The sequence below is a fragment of the Cynara cardunculus genome, assembly GCF_001531365.2.
Source record: "Cynara cardunculus var. scolymus isolate 2C chromosome LG 3, CcrdV1, whole genome shotgun sequence".
NCBI lineage: Eukaryota > Viridiplantae > Streptophyta > Magnoliopsida > Asterales > Asteraceae > Cynara > Cynara cardunculus.
The window spans coordinates 38371381-38396347 of record NC_037530.1 but is presented as its reverse complement, the minus strand read 5'-3'; the positions used below and the strand labels follow the sequence as shown (position 1 = coordinate 38396347).

Sequence of the window (24967 nt, the reverse complement as noted above, 5' to 3'; positions counted from 1 at the left end):
GTGAAGTTTGAACCTTTGACCTCCTTGGAGGTCGGAGACTAAGATATTGCTAGGCCAAAGGCCCTTTGATAAAATCAATTCTCTCTTAACCACTTAAATTTGAAGAGTTCTCCATGAAGATTTTTATATCCTCTCCATTTTGGAGGATTTGTAGGAGAAAGAAATAGGTTAATAAAATATCCATTTTCTATGTTCTAAAGAATCTATTAGAGATACTTTCATGCGTTTAAAACGGATATCGTTTTTATTTCAAACAATGGCTACGTTACAACACGAAAACTAAAAATTCCCATAACCTATAAGATGCTGTCTGTAATAAGATTACTAGGCGAATGATTTTCATTCCCTTCGTTTTAATGACGATTCAAAACATCCAACATAACATTAAAACATCATTCCCTTTGTTTTAACGACAATTCAAAACATCCCACATAGCATTTTGACATGTTTTCACCATAGGTTATAGTTAAAAACCAAAACAAATGAACCAAGCATAAGTTACTACAAGAAATGTGACAAATTCGATATAAAATCAGTTCAATAGCATCTCATCCTTAGTATGATTTCAACTAAACCTCAATGCGAAATGGTCCAACATCTTGAAAGATGCAAGGTGCAGAAGCAGCATGGATTGTCAAGTAGTGTAGTCGCGATTTCTGAATGCATCAGCTGTCACCACAACAAAGATTTCATTATCAACTCCATGAACGAGACTACTTATACCAAAGGGCCATTGGCCTAGCGACACCCATATTACTGATAGAGCCTAGTCTTCCAGGAGGTCAAGGTTCAAACCTCATCAAAAGTGATGACTGTGTGCGAGTATTTGTCGTATATAAATGTTAGAATCTGTTTGTTAACAACTTAATGAGCTTAATAGGACTTGCATCTTATTCGGTCAACTATACATGACTCTTTGGTAGTGGCTTAGTGATATAAAAAGTGGCTTATTTCAGTAAGCTATTGGAATGCAGAAAGCCAAGTTTTTTTCCAAACATGTCTCTCTCAATTAAAAAAACATGCTCCTTCCATCTATGAAAAACCATCCCAAATAAAAACCTTCTCAACCTATAAAGACATGCTAATTCACACAGACAACTTTATCCATATAGGTCATGACTTAATTGAAAAACCAACCAAACAACCCCTTAATATACTTAAAAAGGACTACTTATTTTAGAAGCTAGAAAAGTAAGATACCTGTACTTCGGCATTGAGCAGCAATGCTCATAATGTCAGGAGAAAGCCAAAGAAATGAATTAATAAGATCCGCATAATATCTTGATATATAGGTACTCCATGTTACTAACTTCACGAATCCCTTAAGGGGAGGAACAAGGATTTCTCTATATCTTTTAGGAATTACTAAGATCTGCATTACAGCATGAAAACCAAAAGTGTGAGTATAAAAGCCATACATACATACATACATACATATATTAATACATAGTGGGAGGTTTCAAATAAGAAGACTAAGGGGCCGTTTACTAAACGCTTACCGAGCAATTTTCTTCACCGGATTAACATAGCAAGGGCCAAGAATCTTACCTGGTAAGAGCGATGATTATGATGGAGAGTCTTACCTGATAAGTGAGGATGATGATTCTTACCCGGGTAAGTGCTTACCGGGTAAATTGTTGCATAGGATACCGTTTTGATGTACTACAATCTTATCCGATAAAAATAAATTAAAATGTTGATTCCTACTGGTAAGCACTTATCGAGTAAGCATTTGGGTAAACGGCCCCTAAATATGGTTTGATATGGGGGTTCTTTTCACCCTTCCCTCACGGTACTACTTTGCTATCGGTCACCCAGGAGTATTTAGCCTTGCAAGGTGGTCCTTGCTGATTCACACGGGATTCCATGTGCCCCATGCTACTCGGGTCAGAGCGTAAGCTAGTGATGCTTTCGGAGCCTTCTTTTTTCTTCTCATCGGAGTTATTTCACAAAGACTTGTCATGGTAAGGAAGAAGGGGGGAACAGGTACACTAGAGCGCAGTACAACGGAGAGTTGTATGCTGCGTTCGGGAAGGATGAATCGCTCCCGAAAAAGAATCTAAGTAAGAAGGGAAGGTTCACATGTAAATCATTTAAAAAATCAATTCGAAGATGCATATGTGAACCCATATGAACAATCTCTAACATTGGATCACATATGCATCCTCAAATATATCTTTTCAAAAAAAAATTCAATGATTCATATATAAACCTTCCCTTCCTACCTTCTCGCGATATTTAGCATTCTTATTTGGACCGCCCCAATATATGTCTAAATAAATAAATAAACATATATATATATATATATATATATATAGAGAGAGAGAGAGAGAGAGAGATAGAACCATGAGAACAGGTACATATATTGATGCAAATACACTATATGCATTTCATTGAATATATACATCAATGCATATATGCTTGCATATATAATACATATACATTGAATCACTGAAAATGAAAAACTGAGGAACACCCTCATAATCATTCATCTATACGATATGCACATATGCATAAAGTAATTGAAGATGTTTCCTGATTTTATTGCACGTGTGCATGTTTTGCACATGTGCATACCAAACAAATTACTTGAATGTACATGTGTAAAATATAAAGATGAATGGTTAGTAGGGTGTTCCTCAGTTTTTCATTTTTTTTGCAGTTTTACCCTTAACATAACCCTAAATATACAAGCCATCATATACATACGATAAGTGTATATGCATCAACGCATAGGGTTAGGTTCCGATGAGAAAGGAAGTTATGGTGAGAAACGTAACAAGAGATCTCCACCATCGGATCAATCCTAATTGAATGTCAACACTAATGAGGTGCATCGAGATGCACAAGATCAATTCCCTTCTAAAGTGCAATTCATGGGTGGGTAGTGATCAAGGATTCAAATCTCTTCTTATGTTTCTCATGATAACTTTCCTTCTCACACGATCCTTCGCCTCAATGCTTATGTATATACACACACACACATATATACCGGTTCTTATGGTTCTCATTTGAACTTCCCTAATATTAGATATATAAAACATAAGCATAAATAAACAAAATCACATTTTCCAACCATACCTTGTCCGAATCAGTGATGAACACCACCAAGTTAGCATGATTCAGATCTCCAAGCATTTCAATCAATCTACCATACCATAATTCATCATGCTTTTGGTTCCAATCAGAGTATATCTCAATTCTAGCTACTTCGAGATAGGGCATGTTCAAGTCTAAAAAGGGAACTATCCGACTGCCACTATATTCGAAAAAATGTAGGTTCGGGCAATCAATGGTGACATCCACAGGCCTTTTGAATCTCAATAATGATAAATGATCAAGAGAATTACTCGAGATGTTTATATGACCCTTCATATCACAGCCAAAAAGGGTCAAGGCCTGAAGAACTGGAAAACTTGAGTTGCAGTCAGCAAACATCATGTTGTCCATGGCAACCCCACCTAAAGTCACAAACCTCAGTTGTTTGCAAATACCGAGCTCAATTCTGCAAGGGTCGAACCGATATCCAACGAACTCAAAATATTCAAGATGTGGTGTGGTCAGGTCTAGGTTCTTGAGGCTTCCACAATACAACTTAATAATTTTCAGCTTGTAGTTAACCAGTCTCAGTTTTTTCATTCCCGAGTAATATTCTAGACTAAGATCCTCTACCGAGGGGAAGACATCCACCAAACTCTTTGAAAATTTCTGTTCATCTAATCTGACCCCCTTCAGAAAGAGCTTCTTCTGAGATTGAGCATAAAGTCGGTTCCATTTTCTTGAAAGAAACTGAAGCTGATCCTTGTCTGTAGAGGGAAGAAACGATATGATATGGTGCAATACATTTTCAGGCAATCTGGAGATGGTATCCTGAGGATCAAGTATCCCATGTTTACCGTTCCAGATTCTGTCCCAAGAACGTTTCTCTCCTCTTCGTCCCATCTTGATACTTAGCAGCAAAAATGTCAAATATCCCCTGTACATACAGTAAGATCCATAAACCATTGCTTGTGTATCTGGATCCAATATTGACTACCAGGAGGTAAAACTTGTTTTTGGTTTTTTGAAAAATCAGGAAATATGAAATAAGAAGCGGGGTAAATCTGTTTTGATTCTATTTCCATGTCATGTACCATTTTTAGAATAACTTAGGGATTTTTTGGTTGGCTTTTCACTAAGTCATGCATGGATAAAGCTGACTGTGTGGATTAATCTGTTTGTATAGATTGAGAAGGTTTTTGTTTGGGAGACCTTTTTCCCTAGATGAAAGGAGGGTGTTTTTAACTTGGAGGGGAATGTTTGGAAAAAACTTGGCTTTCTACATAAAGCTCTCCCTATAAGCTTACAGAATAAGCCACTTTTTATATCATTAAGCCACTACCAAACAGTCATATATAGTTGAGCGAATAAGATACGAGTCCTATTAAGCTTATTAAGTTGCTAACAAACAGACCCTTAGTCGGTCACTACATGTGAAAAAGAATCTTGATTTCGATGAATCAAAAAACCAATCACCATGAACAGCATGGAAGATGAGCATCCAAAAGACAAAACCATTTGGGTAAGTCGTAAAACTGTTCACTAACTAAGAAGACTTCATACAGGAGGAGATAAAATCACACTGTTTCAATCAAATTCTAGGATAGGTCAGTTATTTCAGTCACAACTCGGCAGTTAAATAGTCAAAGATTGGCTCTTCATCCATTCTCCATTATTACTTTTCCTTCTGTGAACAACAAATCATATCTCAATCTTTCTGTTTCATTTCAGTTTAAACATTTTTCACACATAAGCCATATTATAATTAGTGGATGTCAATCTCATATTCTCATTTCCCACTTGTGTAAAACAATTGGAAGTTGTGGTTTTTCTATATTGCCTTCTTTTGCTACTTCAATCTTGCATAAGAATGTTGCTTCTTACAGAAATAGAAGTTATTAATGAATTATAGATTGCAAGACTAAATAAGCAAATTAAAAACTAGATGCCCAAGAACATATATATCAAATAAAAAATCCACAAAAAATTGAAACAAAAAAAAAATTATCGACCTAACAAGATCACAACTTCATGCCAACTTCAAGACTGTGTACAACTAGCATGATCAAATCTGATATTGAATTCAGAAATTAGGAATTTTTTTTAAATAGAAAATTGGGATTTTTCTTTGAATTTGGAAATTGGGATTTTGAGGGAAGAATTTGCATTTCCCTTGCTCAAGTCAAGAAAGAAATATAGAAGCAAACGGGAATCGCTTGCTTTTTATCATGAATACTTGAAAAAACATGCATTGAAATCATAACACAAACCAATTACCAAATGGGACATAGATTGAGAATTTATGATGATTCAAGTCTAATACATACCAATCACAAATTGAACATCATGCATTGAAATTAATAAACACAAATCAATTACAAAATACCAAATGGGGCATAGATTGAGAATTTATGATGATTCAAGTCTAACACATACCAATCACCAATTGAACATCATGAATTGAAATCAATTACCAATTACCAATTACCAAATAGGGCATAGATCGAGAATTTACGGGACTAGAATTTTACTCTGAGAATTGATCTTTGTTTGTTGATTTGCCAACAATTATCTGAATGCCACTTTTCGATCTTCCCCAACTTGCCTAGAAAATGTTCCCTCCAAACTCAACTCCTATGGGTTTAATAAAAACTCATCCAAATCCAGCTTCTTGGCTTCACTAGATTTACTCAAAAGATCTCCCGTCTAAACTCATCCAAGTGCTTTGATGAAAACACTCATCCAAACTCTTGCGTTTCCCCAATTTACTTTGAAACCTTTCCTCTAAACTCCACTCTAGGGTTTTTAGAAGTGGCGGCGCTTTTTAGGAAAATCTAAAGAATAGTTTAAATTTATAGGTGCAGAACATAATGACCCGGAAACCTTCAAAACACAGTCACTAGAACCACGACCCGAATTCAGATCCGAATCAAAACCCAAATCACAAACACCATTTAGTGATAATATAACCTAACGCATGAACAACAAAATCACATCAAATGTTACTGATTTTTCTTGTCGATGGCTGAAAGAAATCAATAACTTAAAATCTATTTCATTATATCATTCCTTTCTGTCATCATGCAATAAATAATCTACATTCTTGGGCTAATTTAGAATAAAGTGATCTACCCCTATTTTAATTGTCTATAAATTTCATGCATTTTTTTACCTTTTCACAGAATTTGACAGAAAATATCACTTAGCACTCAATCTTGTTACACAGAAAAAAGAACAGGTGAAAAAGAAAAGACATTGATGATATATATGATATGAAGAGAAGACGATGATGGTCTCCAGTAATCCCAAAAGACAAACTTCCAATTGAATGAGAACAGAAACAGATTTTACCTCTGGTCCATGAACCTCTTCAATTGCACCTACCAAATCAATCGTGAAATCCAGGTACCAACCACCAGACCCAAACACGTTACCTCTTGCCGATGATCCCCTCACCATCGCCATTGCCGATGATCCCCTCACCATCGCCATTGCCATTATGCCTAGCGATTTGATCGGTTCGATGACCTTGAATCAAGCTTCGAGTCCATCGGCGTCCCCTAGTGTCGACACATATTGTGTTCTGATAGGGTTTGTCGATTTCATGTGTGTGCCAACATTCAGATAATAACGAGGACAACTAATGAAGACGATCACAACAGAATTCGAAAGCAACATTACCGTGTCATGTTTTCCGGTGACAACACTTGGTGAACTCCGGCAGCTTCTTTACCCTCTCAATATTGTTGTATAGGAGGCAATTCAATGTCAAAATGGACGAGTTTCCCTCTACTGTGTGTCCAAAAACCAAAACCCATGATAGGGCTTCGCAGATTGGAAAACAAAAGCTAAATTCTGTCTTTTTATTGATAAATCTGGTCTAAAAGTTCCCAGAAATCACTCAATTTAGCTTTTCTACGGTATAGCTATGGTGACAATAAGACTTGTCAGTGACCTCAAAAACATAATGTTTTAGGGGTCGTTGTTCAAAACGTAAAAAACTTGCCACTATTTTAATAACCCAAAAAAATGATGTCGGTGATGTTGTTGGGAAGCACTTATGTAAGTATTTGGTAAATGGCACCGCCTCTCTGCCCTGATGTTCCATTTGGTTGAATTTTGAGTCTAGATTTTGTTTTCTCAAACTATCGTAATCAAAATACTGCAAAACCGCCATATCCGAGTGATGTGCACACACTAGTGTTTTAAGGGTGGTTCCAGTGGAGTGTGACAGATTTGGAGAAAGGGAAGATGAAAGAGAATGCGCTTTCTCTGCGAAGGGGTCCTCATATCAGTGATGAAGAAGGAGATGAACATCAAGGCGATGATGGATCCAAAACCAGAAAGCATCTCTCAATCGCTATACGGGTTACCAACTACTTAACCCGAATTGGTTACCTCTGGCCCATAATCCTTGTTGCCATTCTCATCTTCATAATCTCCTCTCTCTTTGTTCATTCTCGCGATTTGGTTTGCATCTCTTCTGTTTCTTCCTGTGATCGCTTCTCTCGTACTCGATTCTTCGGGTTGGAAGGGCTCGAATCGGACTTCGGATCCCTAGGCGTCCCGTGCTGTAAGCTCTTATCACTCGTTCACTCTTTCACTTGAATCCTTCATGCTTTACTACTGTTAAGGTATCGATTTGACTGCATCAGATCTGTATCAATGTGATAATGCTTTGTTCACATCGATGTTGTTGCTTCTACTTTAATGTTAATTCGGATTGTGGAATGAGAATCAAATGCTTCTACATACTTACACTGTGTTTTTGTACAAAACCATTCACCAAATGTCAAACATATCATGAGTTTCTCTTGATCATTCTGATCACTTAATTATTTTGTACAAAATCATTCACCAACTATCAAACAGTTTAGGCTCTATAATTCAGAAAAAGTTTTGGTTCGAGGATGAACACAACTCGTTGCATAAATACAAGGTGGCCTCTATGACAAGAAAGTTCTGTTAAATCTAAAGGATAAATTTTACCAGATAACCATCATACCGGTTATGTTTTACGGGTTGGAATGTTGTGCGACAAGTAAGATACATGAGAGGAAGTTGGTAGTTGTGGAAATAATAAGGATGTTTAGGTCGAACAATAGCTAACAGGATACCAAACAAGATCTACCCGACAATGTTGTGGTGGTTCCATCTAACCTATCTTGATTATGTTTTCTTGTTTCGGCTTCTATCCTAGGTTTGACTAGACCTTTTCCTACCTCGATTACGTTTTCTTGTATCGACCTCTACATGTTTGAATTTTGAAGGGTTGTTCTTTATTTGTGGCCCCAAATGATATTTACCGGTGCGTTTGGGATCCAGACAAGCATGACAAAAACAAGAATGTTTTTATATATATTTTTTGATTAATTTATTAAATTATAATGAAATAAAATATTTTTATAACAAAATATATCATTATAAAGTTTTCTTCAAAATAATTAAAATAACACCAAAATAAAAAGCTCATATATAGTATCCAACTTTTATTTTACACAGTTTCTATATTATTTTTAATATTTTATAATAAATTAACCAAAATATGAAAATAATATCTTGAGAACAATAACGTAGTTTAAAGAACATAAAATACAATAAATAAAAATTAAAAAAATGTAAAAAGGGGCGTATTTGATATTTTGAAGTTATATTGGTAAAATATATGTCTAATCCATCTTCTTCTACAAGGTGGGTGGTGGAACATGCATTTTGTTCCACCTAAAAGTTTTATCAAACATGATACAGTGATTTTTATTCAGTTATATGTATCAATAGGAATTGGGTTAGGCATAGGATGAGGATACAATGTAATGCATTAATGGTGGTCTGCTTAAAATGGGAAATTTATGGCACCTCAAACATTTGGACCAAAAAATACCCAACATTTAAGTCCAATGGATAACTTTGACCTTTTTTCACCATTTAAACTCACCAACTTCATCAAAGCATAAGTTTGGTGGTCAAAACACTAGTTCAAAATTTAATGCCCCAACTGCCACTTCTTGTTCTATACATTGAACCCAAAGCCAAAAACAGGATGGTGAAGTGGGGCAAGTAATCCATTAAGAAAATAATGATAACTGGTAGAGTCTCTCGTCAGTTTTCGTAAGACCATTTTTTTACACTTAAAACTTCACAGCAAAATAATGTTAACGTAACCTTCATAGTGTTTCTGCTGCTAAGGTAACCTTCACAGTTTTGCTGTGAAGGTTCAGCTTTTTTTTACCTTTACAACGTTTTGCTGTGAAGTGTAAAAAAATGTCTCACGAGAACCTATCCCTCCCCTGTATATATGTTGGAAATCCCTTTCTCCTCAACAACCCTTTTGGAGAGTGATACTGAGGCTTCCACATATTCTTATGTTAATAAACTAATAACAATCATTTTACATAAGAACCAAATGAAGAAGATGAAGATGAACACAAATGCATTGGAGAACAAAGCCATTTACAAGAAAATACCAAAGAAGTGGATGTTTCCTTCCAATTATCATTTTTTTTGCCTAAAAAGATTCTTCCATCCAATAAAATACAACAAAAAAAAAAAAAAAAACACTAGAAATCAAAAATATTATTATATCAACTCTAGGAGGAGATGCAAAATGCAATCCACAAACCCTACTTGCTGTTAGGTTGCAGATCTTGTTGCTGCTACTTTCTGCTCTTGCTCTTGTCCATAGACCTTGGACCTGCTGCAATCAACACAGTCACAGGATATTAGACCTGTAGAAGCTGGTTCAGTTGCAAACTTAAGTTCCGTTGTGAACCAGGGGACAAAAGAGAGCATGCCACGTGTCCCAAAACATTCACAGGATATTCATCATGATTCATGAATGTACGTTCTTTGACCCTCTGTTCACAAAGGAAAACGGGTTTGCAACTGAACTTTCGTCTAGAACTGTAATGGTGCAGAGGTTACAGTTTTGATAATCATGAAAAACCAGACTCTCCAGGACTGTTTGGTTGGTGTGTAGATAAAGTTTGTTTGTGTGGATTAATCTGTCTTTATAGCTTAAGAAGGTTTTTCTTTGTGAGTTCTTATATAGATGGAAGGAGCGTGTTTTTTAATTGGAAGGGGTAGGTTTAGAAAAAACGTGGCTTTCTAATAAAGCTTACTTAATAAGCCACTTTCTATCTCATTAAGCCACTACCAAACAGTCATGTATAGCTGACGACTGAATAAGCTACGAGTCTCATTCAGCTCATCAAGCTGCTAAGAGTAAGATACTAACATGGGATGAAAAGTTTAAGTAGTTTGCATACCTAATCCAATTGCTTCTGAACCTTTCATGATCCTTAATCTCTTGCATGAATCTATAAACATCCTGCAAAACCACAAAAATCCCACAAATATTTTAGGGTTTAGTTGACAATATCATCACTTTTAACTTCTTCTTTCATAGTTTGATAACCAGAAAACAAGAACTCACTCCCAAGGAACATCACCAACAAGCATCCAATCGCCATCTTTATCTTCATATGTTAACACACATTCAGACCCATGAAGAAGATCTTTCAAGTTACTTTCACTAAGTGCTTCTTTCCCTCCAAGTCCATTAGAAGTACATTGGTCTGATCCAAAAAGCACCCACATCAAGAAAATGATCAAATTCAACATTTTTATTGCAATCTTGACTTAAAAGATGGTAAAGAAAGCAAGAAAGCAAGCATACCAAGAGTAAAGCAGCTAAACATCTTCTCAAGAGCTTTAGAAAGTTCTGCATAGTTATGGTAAATCTTGAGATCGATCTTTCTTAGATATGGAGCACCATCCATGCTCACCTTCACATAAAGGCACCCACTGCCGGATCCCGAATTCCCTTCGGCAACAGCCACTCCACTCTTCGATAAATTGGTGGCCATGGTGTTCTTGCGGAAAGATCGAATAGGTGGCCATCCTACAACCTGTGCCCTGTTCTTGAAAGCAATTCACACAATCTTTAACAAAGATTCATGATGAATAAGAGCTCAAAACAGAAGGTAAACAGCCAAATTCCGCACAGGAAAGCCAAAGTTTTGTTCTCAGGGGTAGATCATAGGAAAAAGATACAAATCAAACTCCAGATTTTGACTCAATTCACACAATCTAAAATAATGATTCATTATGAATAAGAGTTCAAAACAGAAGGTAAACAGCAAAATTCCCCATAAGAAAGCAAAACTTTTGTTCTTAAGGGTAAATCATAGGAAAAAGATACAAATCAACTCCAGATTTTAACTCAATTCACACACTCTTGAACAATGATTCATGATGAACAAGAGTTCAAAACAGAAGGTAAACAGCAAAACTCCCCACAAGAAAGCCAAGTTACTGTTCTTAAGAGTATACCATAAGAAAAAAGATACAAATCAACTCCAGATTTCAGCTCAATTCACACAAACTTGAACAAAGATTCATTATGAATAAGAGTTCAAAACAGAAGGTAAACAGCAAAATCCCCCACAAGAAAACCAAATTACTGTTGTTAAGATCATATCATGGAAAAAAGATACAAACCAATTCCAGATTTTAACTTTCTTCACCCAAAATTTTCCAAGATTAGGGCTTCAAAAAGCACATATCACATAATCTAGATGGATTTTAAAAAACTTACTTAGCAGAAGGAGGAGAAGTGCCATTTTCTTTAACAGAGCCTTTCTTCTTCTCTTCATCAGGTTTAGTATCTGATTTTTGTGCTTGATTTTTGTCTAAACCAGCATTAATCCCACTTCTAGGAGAGAACAAAACAGAAGAACACTTATCCAAATCAGCTTCAGATCCACCACTCAAAACCCATTTTCCAGAACCATTAATGTTAACATCAGAAAACCCTCTTTTAGCTCCTGACATCAAGTTCTTGGTATGCCCAATTTTGRTGGCATTTTMTTCAGAATTCTTGCTAAATCCAGGCAACCCAAGTCTRAGTTCAGTGGCCTTAAGATTAAGAACATTGTTGGTTTCAGATTCAGATGAGATATTGGAGGATTCAGAGCTTCTTTGCAAAGAAGAAGCATCTGATAAGCCTATGTAATCATGTTCAAGTGGCACAGACATCAATGAAATCTTGAAACAAAATCAAGAAATGAAATCAAGAAACTGGTGAAAGAAGAAGAAGAAGAAGAAGAAGTAAAAGAACTTAGAGATTGTTGTATTGATTAAAGATGGAAAAAAGGTAGAGAGGAAGAGGGTGTTTTGCAGGTTGTAGGGGGTGTTTTGATGCAGAAGAGAACCTTCTCTTGCCTTTAGCTTTGAATTTATTTTCTTTTTTAATCCTTTTATGTAATCATGAGATTATTTTTTAAGATATCCATTAATTTCTTGCCACACTTTGCGTTTGGAAAAAAAGAATCTAGAACACAGGAACTTCAAGCATATTCATTACTAAAATACCATACCATTTAATAGAGAGTTCAAACGAGAACATGGTTAAAATATGACTGATTCATATGTGATTTTCTATTGAAATCATATGTGATTATAGAAGAAGGTCATGTGATTCACATGTGAATTTAATATAAAATCACATGTGATTTGGTCGTTGTCGTGTTTTCTTATTTGATCATTGTTTTTGTTTAAACTCTACCCTAGCACTTAACTATATCTAATATATAAAGTTCAAACTAAATATCCATAATGAAAAAAATACATCTTTTTAGAGTTGTATAATTATTACACTTGAAACAAGTTCAAATAAAAGACTAAATATCGTGAGAATGGAAGGTTCATATGTGAATCCATTGAAAAAATCAGGAAAAAAAAATCAATTTAAAAATGTATATATAAAACAACGTTACAGATTATTCATATGAGTTCACATATGCATCTTCAAATTGACTTTCTCAAATGATTCACATTTCTTCTTACCATGGTCGACCTTATGTCTAGGTAAAAAAAAGTAACTCTTTTCTTTACGTTGCCCTCAGTCATCTATGATGGTTCCCCCCAGTGGTTCAATTCGTTTTGATGAAACCCTTCACTCCCTCGCTTGACAGTTGTTCTCTTGTATACTGATTGTTTTATTACTGCTACTTCTTATAATCATTATACGGTGATAACGTTGGTTAATAGTTTTATTAATATATCTTAATTTTTTGTTCTTAATTTAAAGATAAATCAATTAACCTAATTACGATAAAGAATTTCTATCTTTAAGACCCCAGTCTTTCTGGATCCACTTAGTGGTGTGCAAAATCCGAATAATCCAAAATCTGAACTCAAACCCGAACCGAAAATAAGATATGTATGTAAAACCGGAATACCCCGAAATCTGAAAACCCGAAAACCGACTTTTTGGGAAAAGTTCGGGTTGGGTTTGATTTTTGGCCACCCGATCCATCTGAAACCCCGAAATATACATGCATATATATTTTAAATACTATTTTATCTTTTGAAAATTCTAAAAATCTTAGTCGTTCGTACTTTTTTTCTAATTTCTTAGCATACCATTGTTTTATCAATCCTCTAAATCGATGAAATTCATCGTCAAAATCAATTGGATGTATATTTTTTGCATTATAACTAAACCCGAACCCGATCGATCTCAACCCGAAACTCTATCAACCCGAACTCAAAGCAATCTGAAATCCAAAAAGTGGGGTTTGATTTTCATATCCGAAATCTGATCAGGTTTTTGATTTTCCTACCCGACCTGCCAAATGCATACCTCTAGATCAACTGCTTCTTATATTGTCATGAGATATACTACTTTTAGGCAACAAAATTTATTGGCATTAAAAGTTCCAACAAATTAACCACAAATTTTTTACGAGATATAAAACCATACGAAAATAAATTTGTCTCTACCTAATCAACGGATAATGAATTTTAATCCTTTTTCGGTAAATACAAAATATTAAATAAATAAATATAAAATATATTTAAATCTTTATAAAGAAAGAGTTTGTTCCTATTTTTAAGTTCATTTTCCACCCAACTATTAAAAAAATAACATTAAAAATATGGGTAAACAAACAGCCCCTAAAAACCCTAAAACATTTTTGAATAGTTAAGAGGTAAATTGTGTTTGGCAAAAAAAAAAATTATCTCCTGATAGTTCTAAAACCCTTTGAAATGGTTTTGTATCTTGGGTTTCCCTCAACCAGTAAGTGTCTTAATTTCATTTTGAATAATTATCAAACAACTATATTTTATTTTGCACCATATCATAAGAGTCTCTAATCACTTTGAACATTTAATCATCCTGCATCAAACTATTCAGAAACTACCAAACAACTCCTTAGTGTTTTTGGTGTTGGATTGGAGATGATCTAACAAGATAAGTCATCTTCAGTTTATGTATGTATATATATAGTGTTGACTGTTGAGTCCGTATGAGACAAATCTGTTTTCGTGAGACCCGTGAAACCACTTTTTTTACACTTGAAGCTTCACAGCAAAATACTGTGAAGGTAAAAAAAAAATCGAACATTTAAAACAAAAACACTGTGAAGGTTACCTTCACAACGTTTTACTGTGAAGTTTCAAGTGTAAAAAAATGGTCTCATGGGTCTTACGAAAACAGGTTTGTCTCATGTGATCCCATGTGTGTGTGTGTGTGTATATATATATATATATATATATACTTGGTATCATGTAAGACCAAGGGTTTTTCGTGAGACTCGTAAAACCAATTCTCAACTCTTAGATTAGATTTAAAATCTGATAATCTGAACATTTATAAACGCCACGAGACTTCTCAATAATCACAAAATTATCACTATGCAACTTTAGACCATTTGATCGTTAGTTTATAAAGTTGATCAATAAACATAAATTGGTCTTACGGGTCTCACGAAAAACCTTTGGTCTCAATTGAACCCAACCCTTATATATATATATATATATATATATATATATTAAAAACCGTGAAAACCTCATTCAACCAATCATAATTTTTCATTTTGTTCATTTTTCTGTAATTATGAGAGGTTGATTAACCATTTTTATTGTAGAGAGTGTTAATCATAGATATTATCACCTTCATTATTTTAATTTTAGAGAAATACATGAAATAGTTTCATTAAATATTATATGAAAAACAATTTCATAACAATATATGAAACAAATTCATCAAAAAATGTATTATATGAAACAATTTCACAAGATTAAACATTTTCATTAAAAAATTTCATAAGATTAAACAATGAAATCGACGTATGAGGGTGGTTTGTACGGTTTTAACAAATGAGGGTGGTTTTCATTTGATCGCTCATATATATATATATATATATATATGTATATGTATGTATGTATGTATGTATGTATGAATGATACATACATACAAACATATGCTATTATTATATAGTACACATCAAAAGCATCCAATATCTTTCTTCTAGAATTGTACCCTTTAAAAGAAAGGGCTTTGAAGCATCTATTACTTAAATAATTGAATGTATATAATAAAAATGTAACAAAAATATATTAAAATGTACGGAAATAGTAAAAATTAAATTTTTGTTCAACAATAGAATATGGCCCCGGTTCACTTGCTAGCCTCACCAACTAAGTACATATTGACCAAAAACATTTTCTATCCTAATATTATCTGATTATTACAGTGAGTTGTGTTAAAAATTTAATAATAAATAATACATATATTTAATGAGATTTAAGTAGCGTTTGGTATGTAGACAATATTGATCATTACTAAACAAGACAAGAGTGCCAGATAAGAAAAGTTATATATCTGGTGTTTTGTCATGACTAGGACTGTACAAGACTATGCTAGACAAGTCGTCCCTTAATGTTGTTTGTTAATTTTATATAGTGGTTACTTGTAGTGGAAGAGGAAGTGGTGATCGTGGTGAAGGAGGTCGGCGATTGTAGTTGTGGTTGTGGAGATGGTAGTGGTGGTGGCCGACAATGGTGGATATGGATGTTGAGGTGGTGGTGTCCAATGTGGTGGAGGTAGATACGGTGATGAATGATAGGAAATCAATGGTGGTGGTGGTGGTGGTGATCGCAATTGGAAGTGGTGGCCGGTAGGAGTGCCCATGGGTTAGGTTGATCGGGTTGAAAATATTTGAACAACTCAACCCAATGCTGACGGTTTGAAAAATCTTAACCCAGCTCAATCCAAAATCAAAGTGCAACCCAACCCAAACCGTACGGGTTGGTCGGGCTGATACTTTGGTACATTAAAATATTTTTCTAACATTAAATATGTTATTTCTCTACTGATAATTTATTTTTCATCATCAACCATTTGATACAACTTATTTATACTTCTTAAACCTTACGTATATCACGTTCAATTGATTTTCTCAATTTACATATATATGTTTAAAGTTACTAAACACATATACGAATGAGTTATATAGAGATGGAGAATAGATTGAAAATTTGTGTATATGAAGTGGATACATGATAGTGTAATTGTCTAATGTATATATTAATAGAAACTCAACAATCATGTTAAATACAAGGATATCGGGTTCATCAGGCTGAGTTGGGTTCAAATAATATTAATCCAATTTCAACCCAATACCGACAGTTTGAAATTTTTACAACTCGATTAGACATCGGGTTGCTTCGGATTGAGTTATTTCATGTTGGTTTGATCGGGATTGATCGGGTTTTTGAGCACCTCTAGTTGCTGGTGGTCGTGGAAGACGTGGAGATGGTTAACAGTGGTGGCGGTCAATAGTATTAGATGTGGTAGTTATAGAGGAGGTGGTTGGCGGTGACCGCTGCCAATGGTTGTGGTGGTGGAGCTAGCTATGGGTCATTGTACGACTATTAAATCAAATATTATATTAAAATTATATCAAATGAGAATAGGCTGATGAATTTTTGGCTGTGTTTCCTCTCGTTCCACATATTTTAATGGATCTCTTTTTCCGTCTTTTCTAATCCCACACAGTCCATGTCCATATCTGTGTTTTTGTATCATGTCGCATCAAACGTAGAACGATAGATTTTTATCTGTCTCCGTCGTATAAAACAGATAATAATAAATTTTATAATATAATATAGCAATATTATCTGAAATGACATGAATACTAAATGGAAAAGACCACAGAATTATTATTATTTTGTATTTACTTTTTTCAGCCAATAAGTGTACTCCGCCACCAACAAACCAAAATCATTTTCTAAGTACCATCAATAGCCTTTTTGTACCGTATGTCTTATAAAATAAACAAAATCAGAAAATTTATGAAAATTACATAAAAATATACATTTAACTTGATTTTTATTTGGATAAGATATTTTCAAAATTTCTATTTTGTTAATTAAGATGTAAAGTTTTAAACATTTAAGTACTTGGGTAACTAGTTGAAACATTAACCGGTTACCATGCTAATTTGGCGAGTGATATGATATCTAATTTAGTATAATTTGTTGAAATATTTTAGAAAATCAACCTAAATAGTTCATTGTGATAATGGAATTCGTCTAAAAACATTTAAGAGAATTTTAAAGTTTTTTTGCTTGATTTCTAAGGATTTTTTAGTTTTTTTTAATCGATTTTGAAAGATTTTTTTCAGTTTTTCGATTAATGTTTTTACATTGTCTACGGAGCATGGTGAATCTCTCATACCTACAAAAATTCCTAATTGCAAAAACAAGTTAAGTGAATGCATGGAGCCCACTCGAAGATACGTAGGTCCGTCCCTGGTTGCAACCGTGAATTTTATCGTAATGTTTATAGGAGAGGGGGGATTTAGAGAAAAACCAAAAAAAAAAAATGAAAAACTGAGAAACATTTTGATAAATGTTTATCTGGACGGTATGCATATGTGCAAACAAACAATTGAATTCATCCGATATAAACATGAACTGTTACCAGATTGTTCGTCAGTTTTTTATTTTTTTACGTTTTTGTAAGGATAACCCAATGTTTTATATATTATATAATTATTTTGGAAAAGAGGTATTTTTTATAGATTCCGGCAAACCCACGACAGCTCACTGCCGATCACCGGCATAATTTTCAAACCAATTGTTATCGTTTTCCACACCTCCTTGCTTTAATCAAACTTGCTAACTTACGCCGGCCTCGGTCACCTGGGCCTATGAACAGACCGTACGTTAAGCAGGCGGTCAGTCAATTGATTCCAACCGCACGGAAATTGCAGCGGTAGATACCAATGGCAGATGAACCAAAAACACAATCCGATTTCGACCGAACAAACCAGTTATACACGTACAGATTTGAGCAATAGCCGTCTGGTCTGTAGATCTGTGGTTTTAGTCTTCCTTCGAAAATCGGATCAGAAATCAGATCGAGAAAAAGCAAACTCTAGAAATCGACTAAATAGTCTAAATTTCTGGAAAGCTGACACAAAAGCTTTGAGAAAGGAAGCAGAGAAGAAGACGGTAGTTGAATCAGAGTATTGTCTCCATGGAGCACGTAGATTCTGTTGTCCTTTTTGGTAAAGCAAAAAATTATTGTACCATTTTTCTGTGTTCTTCAAGGCTTGAAAGGAGGAGGCCGGTGAAGTTTTTAATTGCTTCTTAATTAATAATACCTGCAGATCCTGCTATCATCACGCGAGCATCTGTTGGTAATAATGGTGTTTTTGATCGGCCGGGAGAAGTCGTCGGTGAAGATCCGGCGAGGTTAGGGTTTGTGGCGGTTGGGGAACATGCATGAGTGGCGCACTACTCCATACAAAAATCCAAGTGTGCACTTGCACCCACAAACAGAGACACTTCACCAACCAACGTCTATCAAACGTCCCCATCGTTATCTTTTTTTCTTTTCAATATGAAATAAACTTAATTCTATAAATTTTCAATGTTTTTATAATATTATTTTATATGTAAAATATTCAGAACTGTTTTACATATGAAATAATACTGTATTTTATAGGGATGTATTTGATATAGTATCAAGTTTTTTGTTTCTATACCATGTATCAACCAATTATAATTAATATACAAAATCTTATATCATATAACAACCAACTTTACTTTCTACCACTTTTTTCGGTTAGTACTGTTTTTGTAACAACTTCAAGTTACATATATAAAAACTTCTAATTATGTTATTTTAACTGACATTTTAAAGTTTTCAGGTAACATATGTCATTATAAAGGGTTTTGATTGCAAAAAAATTAAAATACGTTACTATTTATTGTCGTAAAAATAAGCTATTTTTGTCAATTAACGTAATTATGATTTAAAATCCAAGTCAAAATGAGGGCGCCTACCGTTGCTACAGTTTTGGCCCCATATTTTTCATGGAAACGAACCAACTCAACATTCTGGAGCCTACCCCCCATCACCCATCATTCTCTCCATACTATTTCTATGCTTTTCCCCTTATTTTCAATAAAGTGACTTCATCTTTCTCCCATTTTCAATTACATTTATTTTCTGTATTAAATTATCTCTATAATTTATATCTCGATATTTCGAACCATTTACGCTTCTGTCACTTTATGTTAATTGATTATCGTTGACGTACGTCTTCGGTCATCAATTGATCGGTGTCTTTTCAACAATAATTCGCGTGTTTTGGGTTTTTTTAAGTCAGACCTGCTCGAGCATCATCACCTTCGCCGGTCGTTCATTGAGTTTATACTGAGAAACGCTTTGGTACCGTGGTACGGATGTATTAATCACGATGTATGAGTTGAATGTAAGGGATTTAGGGTGGTTGAAACGTCAATTTTCAAAACGTGTTGGTGAGTAGTCTTCTCTGAAGGTCGGGATTTTGACGAGAACAAATATCTTTAACTTCGTATTATATGTAGAAGATAAGTTTTTCTTTGTATTACACGACATACTAATTTTGAAAAATGACAAATTGCATAAAAAAAAAGTAACGTACTTTAACTTGATTCATGTTTTAGGTAACGTAATTTCAAAACTTTCATTTTGGTACCTTAGATGAAAAGTTTTAAGCATTTAAGTACCCCGGATAACCGGTTGAAGACTAATTTTAGATTAAAAAAAGTTCATGTCATTAACCACATAAACAAATAATACTGAGTTGGATACCAAATCACTCGCCACATAAGCATGATAACCGGTACTCGATACTTAAATGTTTAAAACCTTACATTTTAGATAACAAAATGAAAGTTTTAAAAATACATTATTCAAAATAGAAATCAAATTAAAGTACGTTCTTTTCTCACACAAATTATGTTTTAAAAAAACAATTGATTTATATTATATTATAATAATATTCATAAAATGGAAGTATCACTTTCTATGGTAGGACCCAACCTATTCACAATAGTTGTCAAGATGTCGATGGTTTTATTATTTGGATAAATTTGAAGGCATGCATCTCTATATATTTAATATAATGTGTTTTTATTAATTAATCTAAACATCCAACCCATTATGCGACAAATTAAATACAGGTTGACCATCTATTTTACGGGTAGTCCAGAGTCACTGTATTTGAACCCCTGTGGCTACAGCGAGATTTTTGTTCCTTCTTGGATTTGAACATGGACCTCCAAACACTTTTGACATTTGAAGTCCAAGCTCAAACCAATTAGACACCAACCTTGTGGTTTATAATATTGCTTTACACACGCACACACACATAGGTGAGTTCATTTATTAATCCAATATATGGTGTTAACTTAGTGAACCAATCCTAACATTTAATCTTTATAATCTATGGATAAAATTCGTCATGGCATTTTGTAACAAATTAAAAAAGAATGCTTAATAAACATAGACGAACAATCATGAATAAAGGGTTTAATTTTGAAAAAAAGTAAGGAGATTTCTTTTATCATTAATTACTTTTCCAGTAATTACTCCATTTTTAAACCAACATCAAAATTTTATTATCTATACTACCTTATAAACCAAATTTATCAAAAGTCTTAAAAACAATTTTTAATGCATAAAGCACTATACATTTATGCACAAATTCTTAAAAGTTTTAAAAACGACTCATAATGTATTAAATACTACTATTTTATTCATTCAGTCTTAAAATCTCTTAATCTACAATTAAAATAACATACAGTGCAAGTTACCAATACACATTATTACATTTTCTTTTTATGTTCACAAGATATTTTTGACACCTTTCACTCATGTCTTCACCCTCTCATATCTCTATGTCTTCTTCCCATCCCCCAATGTGAGATTCAAACTGATATTCACCATAAGTTATTAAAAGTTTTCTCATTTATCTCCCATTCAATTGTTCTAGAACTCTGGGTTTCACTCTCGATCTCTTGATTCTTTGTTCTTTGTGTAAATCGAACACATTTGTGGAGTCGTTCAAATATGTTGGATTTTAAATATAGTGGATTTTAATCTATCATACAATTTTTTTATCGACTGTAAATGGAACCATAACTTTTATTTATTTCAATTGTATTAATATGTAAAGACCAAGTATAACTTATATCATCGTTAAATCTTCTCTAATAAAACCAATAAAATATCAAAATCGTTAAAATTTATGGCTCCCGTCATATTGCACGAATAAACTAAGTTATTTTTATGAAACAAATCCAATTCGACTATTTAGGAAAAGTCGCTCAAAAAAATTGTTTCCCTCTTTTCCTTTTAGGTAATGGTGGGGTCCATCCTCGATAAGAAGGAAGAAAAAACAGAATCACCTTTTTATTGTCTTTTCAACTAATGGAGCATTTCAACAATAAATAAATTAAAACATGATGACACATAATCTTATCCGAAATATCGAGAGTCTTATCTGGTAAGTCAATAAATTATTGTATATGCTGTCATTTTAATAAATTAGAATCTTTATTGGCAAAGTATATGAAAGTGAATTTAGTTGGGGAGCTTGGTTATTTTGGTCGCTTTGTCTCAATGATATATATATAGCGATAAAATGAAAATCGCTTTCATTTGTGTAAACCGTATAAACTAATCTCATCAATCCATTTTCTTGATCGATGATTAAGATTAGTTTAGTTTATTTTAGAAATTAAAAAATATATATATATATATTAAAAATTTATTTTTATACGAGTAATAAGGGCAAAATTGTAAACAAAATACATATTCTCTAACATCCCATGAACCAGTTTCACCTTCATGAAACTTGTTTCATGTACATTAATTTTTTTTATATCAATCCTGATTTGATGAATTCATTCCATTATGGTTTACAATCTTCAAGATTCACCAGCAGATTCAATCGCATCACAATATATCAAGTTTAAATTTATAATATTATAATATAATTAAATATTTAAATGTTACCATTTATAAAATTTCTTTAATTAAAATTTATTAATAATTTCCATATTTAATAGAAAATATTGTAAATGATCAAAATACCCTTATTGATTAAATTTAATTAGAAAAAAATGAAATTTTCTTATTGGTCGAAATTAGTTTATACGGTTTCTTAGAAATGCACAGTTTCTTATATATATATATATATATATATATATATATATATATACACACACACACACACACATATGGAGGTGAGTTATTATACAACCATTTATATTTGTACAACCAATAACTCAATGTCAACCGGTCCATTTAATTTGATAAATATGTAATTTCATAAAAGTTTTGATTGCTTCATAATATAAAGTATTGATTATAACTAATGAACCTTATTCATTTTTCACAAATATTTAAATCATAATAAATGAATTCTTATCATTTCTATAAATATTTTAATTTATTGGGTCGCATTGGTTGTACAAATGTGATCGAGTTGCATTTAAAAACAAACTCTATATATATATGTATATATTCATTTAAGTTGAAAAGTATGAACAAAAAGTCGATATGTCCGAGTGGTTAAGGAGACAGACTCGAAATCTGTTGGGCTTTGCCTGCGCAGGTTCGAATCCTGCTGTCGACGTTTTTTTCTTCTTCAATTATTTGTAAAAACTAAAATGTTTATTTTAAAAAGTTTAGTGGGCTACAAAAACCATTCTATTTGAGCCCATTTCATCGAGCTTATTCATTTATTTTGAGCCCAATAAAATTGATCCGATATATTGTGTTAAAGCCCAATATTGAATTATGATGGTTGAAGAATTCATTACGATTCGTAACCACCGATGCGATGATCCTCCATTGCTGAAGAAGCTTGAATTGAATGAATTTTTGTACAAGGAGATTAATTACTCTATTGGTGTTGGCAATCCGCCGATCGTTCTTCTCATCTCAGGTACTCTTAATTCCTATATGAATTGAATGAATGTTTTGGTTTTGGATTTCACTGTGTGAGTTCTTATCGATACGTCCAGTATATCTACGTTTCTGTAAGCGTAAACAAACAATTCCATTCGTTCATGTTTGCAATCTTGATTGCACCTCTCTTAATTCAAAGTTAACAATGTATTTACCTCGATTCTAACTTTCGGCATTGTAGATTTGAGTTTCCGATCTTAGACCAATGCACGAGATTAGCAGAAAATTTTAGCGGATGTGGCCAAAATTCTCAATTCATGATGAGATTAACAGAATTGGCAGAGAAATTAGTCTCAAATCGTTCTCGTCTTTTTCTGAACATTAGATTAAACTAGGAGATGCATTTCCAGACCGAAACTACTTTTTGTAGGATCTGATACCATTACTCTTTGTATTTATGCTTATGAACAACCCCCTACCAATTTTACAATCACCCATAATATTATATCCCATTTGAATCTACCATATCCAACTAACTGAATAACATCATTTTCTACATATGATTTAATTACAAAGAGGTTAATTTAGCAACATATATACTAGCTTTGCTGCAATGGTGGGATACTTAGTGGTGGGACCTTTAAATACTTTCAGCGGCTTCTTGATTTCTAACGAAATAAAGGTGATACATCTTTAAAAAGAATGATTACATTTACCAAACACGGAATACACTCAATTGAGCAAGGGTGGCACTCATTTTCCCGCTGAACTGAACACTTGTCTATAACCTCTACGCTTTCGGATTATATTAAATCAAACCAAACCAAACCAAACCAACACATTATATCCTACCTGGAGTGGAGCTGGAGCTGGAGCTGGTTTCTTTTTGGGGTGGGTCTAAGATATACGCAGTCTAGTACAAAGAGTTTGTGAAAGACAAATTATATAATATTGAAAGCTATTAAAAAAACTAGTTGAGAGTATAAGCAATAATATATAGGGGTGCAGACGATACGAGACAACTCGCGAGCTACTCGGTCAACACTCGACTCGAATAGGCTCGGTTCAAACTCGAACTCGACTCGAAATATTAACGAGTTGAGTTGAGCTACCCAATACTCGATTCGAGAAGCTCATGAGATACTCGATTTTTTTATATATATAATTAGTTTTAAAAATATGATCAGTTTTATAATATAATATAATGTAATAAAAATATCTTTATTTTTTGATATTTGAACAATATTGTGCATTTTTAACTATATAAACTAATCAATAATTTTTTTTATATTAAAATCATAATTAGAAAACAAAAAAACTAAAGAAATGTTGGTGAAGTTGTCCCACATTAATTGGAAGAGATAGTAAATGGAAAATGAAGAGGTGTTATAAAGAGAGAGATAGGGGTAAATAAAGTTTATAGCTTTGTCTTTTTTGATAACAAAGTTTGAGGTGGATTCTTTTAGTTTTATAAAATTTAAGAGAACGCCTCTAAGTTTTACAATTTATAAGAAAAGAACCTAAAATTTTATAAATTTTGACGGGTGAGTTTGATTCGACTTCAAGCTTGATTCAAATAGGAGGTTGAGCTTGGTTCAAGCTTTAGACAAGTTCGGGTTTTAAAAAATTGCAATTGAGTTCGAGTTGAGTTTGGCTTTTAACTACACCCAAGTTTTTGAGTCGAGTTGGAGTCGAGTATATTGATACTCGAGCTCGACTTGTATCATTTACACCCTTGAATTAACATAAAAATAGGAGCAAGTACAAGAGAATATAAGCAAGGTAAGGAAATTACACACTTTCAAATTATATCATAGATTGATATTTTCTAACTTGTAATATATATATATATATATATATATATATATATATATATATATATATATA

The 24967-nt window shown here is 33.3% G+C and overlaps 2 protein-coding genes and 1 non-coding gene across 6 annotated transcripts; 1 reads left to right on the top strand and 2 right to left on the bottom strand.

Moving 5' to 3' along the window:
* Positions 1-294: 294 nt before the first annotated feature.
* On the bottom strand, positions 295-6493 carry LOC112510437 (putative F-box/LRR-repeat protein At3g28410). Of its 3 annotated transcripts, none has more exons than XM_025115852.1 (4): positions 6391-6493; positions 3082-3976; positions 1201-1372; positions 295-669 (listed from the first exon to the last, which is right to left on the bottom strand). In XM_025115852.1, the coding sequence occupies exons 1-4, from the start codon at positions 6399-6401 to the stop codon at positions 635-637; spliced, it is 1113 nt and encodes a 370-aa protein (XP_024971620.1). In that variant the 5' UTR covers positions 6402-6493; the 3' UTR covers positions 295-634. The 3 variants fall into 3 exon arrangements, with proteins under 3 accessions (XP_024971620.1, XP_024971621.1, XP_024971619.1); XM_025115853.1 differs by lacking the exon at positions 6391-6493 and having other exon boundaries at positions 3082-3806; positions 3897-5084; XM_025115851.1 differs by lacking the exon at positions 6391-6493 and having other exon boundaries at positions 3082-5084.
* Positions 6494-9453: 2960 nt separating this feature from the next.
* Positions 9454-12270, bottom strand: LOC112508807 (auxin-responsive protein IAA27-like). 2 transcript variants are annotated; one of them, XM_025113583.1, is made up of 5 exons: positions 11636-12270; positions 10715-10953; positions 10472-10613; positions 10305-10366; positions 9454-9733 (listed from the first exon to the last, which is right to left on the bottom strand). In XM_025113583.1, exons 1-5 carry the CDS (start codon positions 12073-12075, stop codon positions 9693-9695), a joined length of 924 nt encoding a protein of 307 aa, XP_024969351.1. In that variant the 5' UTR covers positions 12076-12270; the 3' UTR covers positions 9454-9692. The 2 variants fall into 2 exon arrangements, with proteins under 2 accessions (XP_024969351.1, XP_024969352.1); XM_025113584.1 differs by having other exon boundaries at positions 9454-9730.
* A 10453-nt stretch (positions 12271-22723) lies between these two features.
* On the top strand, positions 22724-22805 carry TRNAS-CGA. Its single transcript has one exon. It is a non-coding gene; the product is annotated as a tRNA-Ser (tRNA).
* Positions 22806-24967: the final 2162 nt, after the last annotated feature.

Bases quoted from the DNA above. Each gene is read 5' to 3' on its own strand.
- LOC112510437 (XM_025115851.1), bottom strand. From the start codon at position 4,005: ATGGTTTATGGATCTTACTGTATGTACAGGGGATATTTGACATTTTTG. The intron at 1,373-3,081 runs GTATGGTTGGAA...GCTGTAATGCAG, and splicing joins TCATCACTGATTCGGACAAG to ATCTTAGTAATTCCTAAAAG. The intron at 670-1,200 runs GTATCTTACTTT...TTGTGGTGACAG, and splicing joins TGCTCAATGCCGAAGTACAG to CTGATGCATTCAGAAATCGC.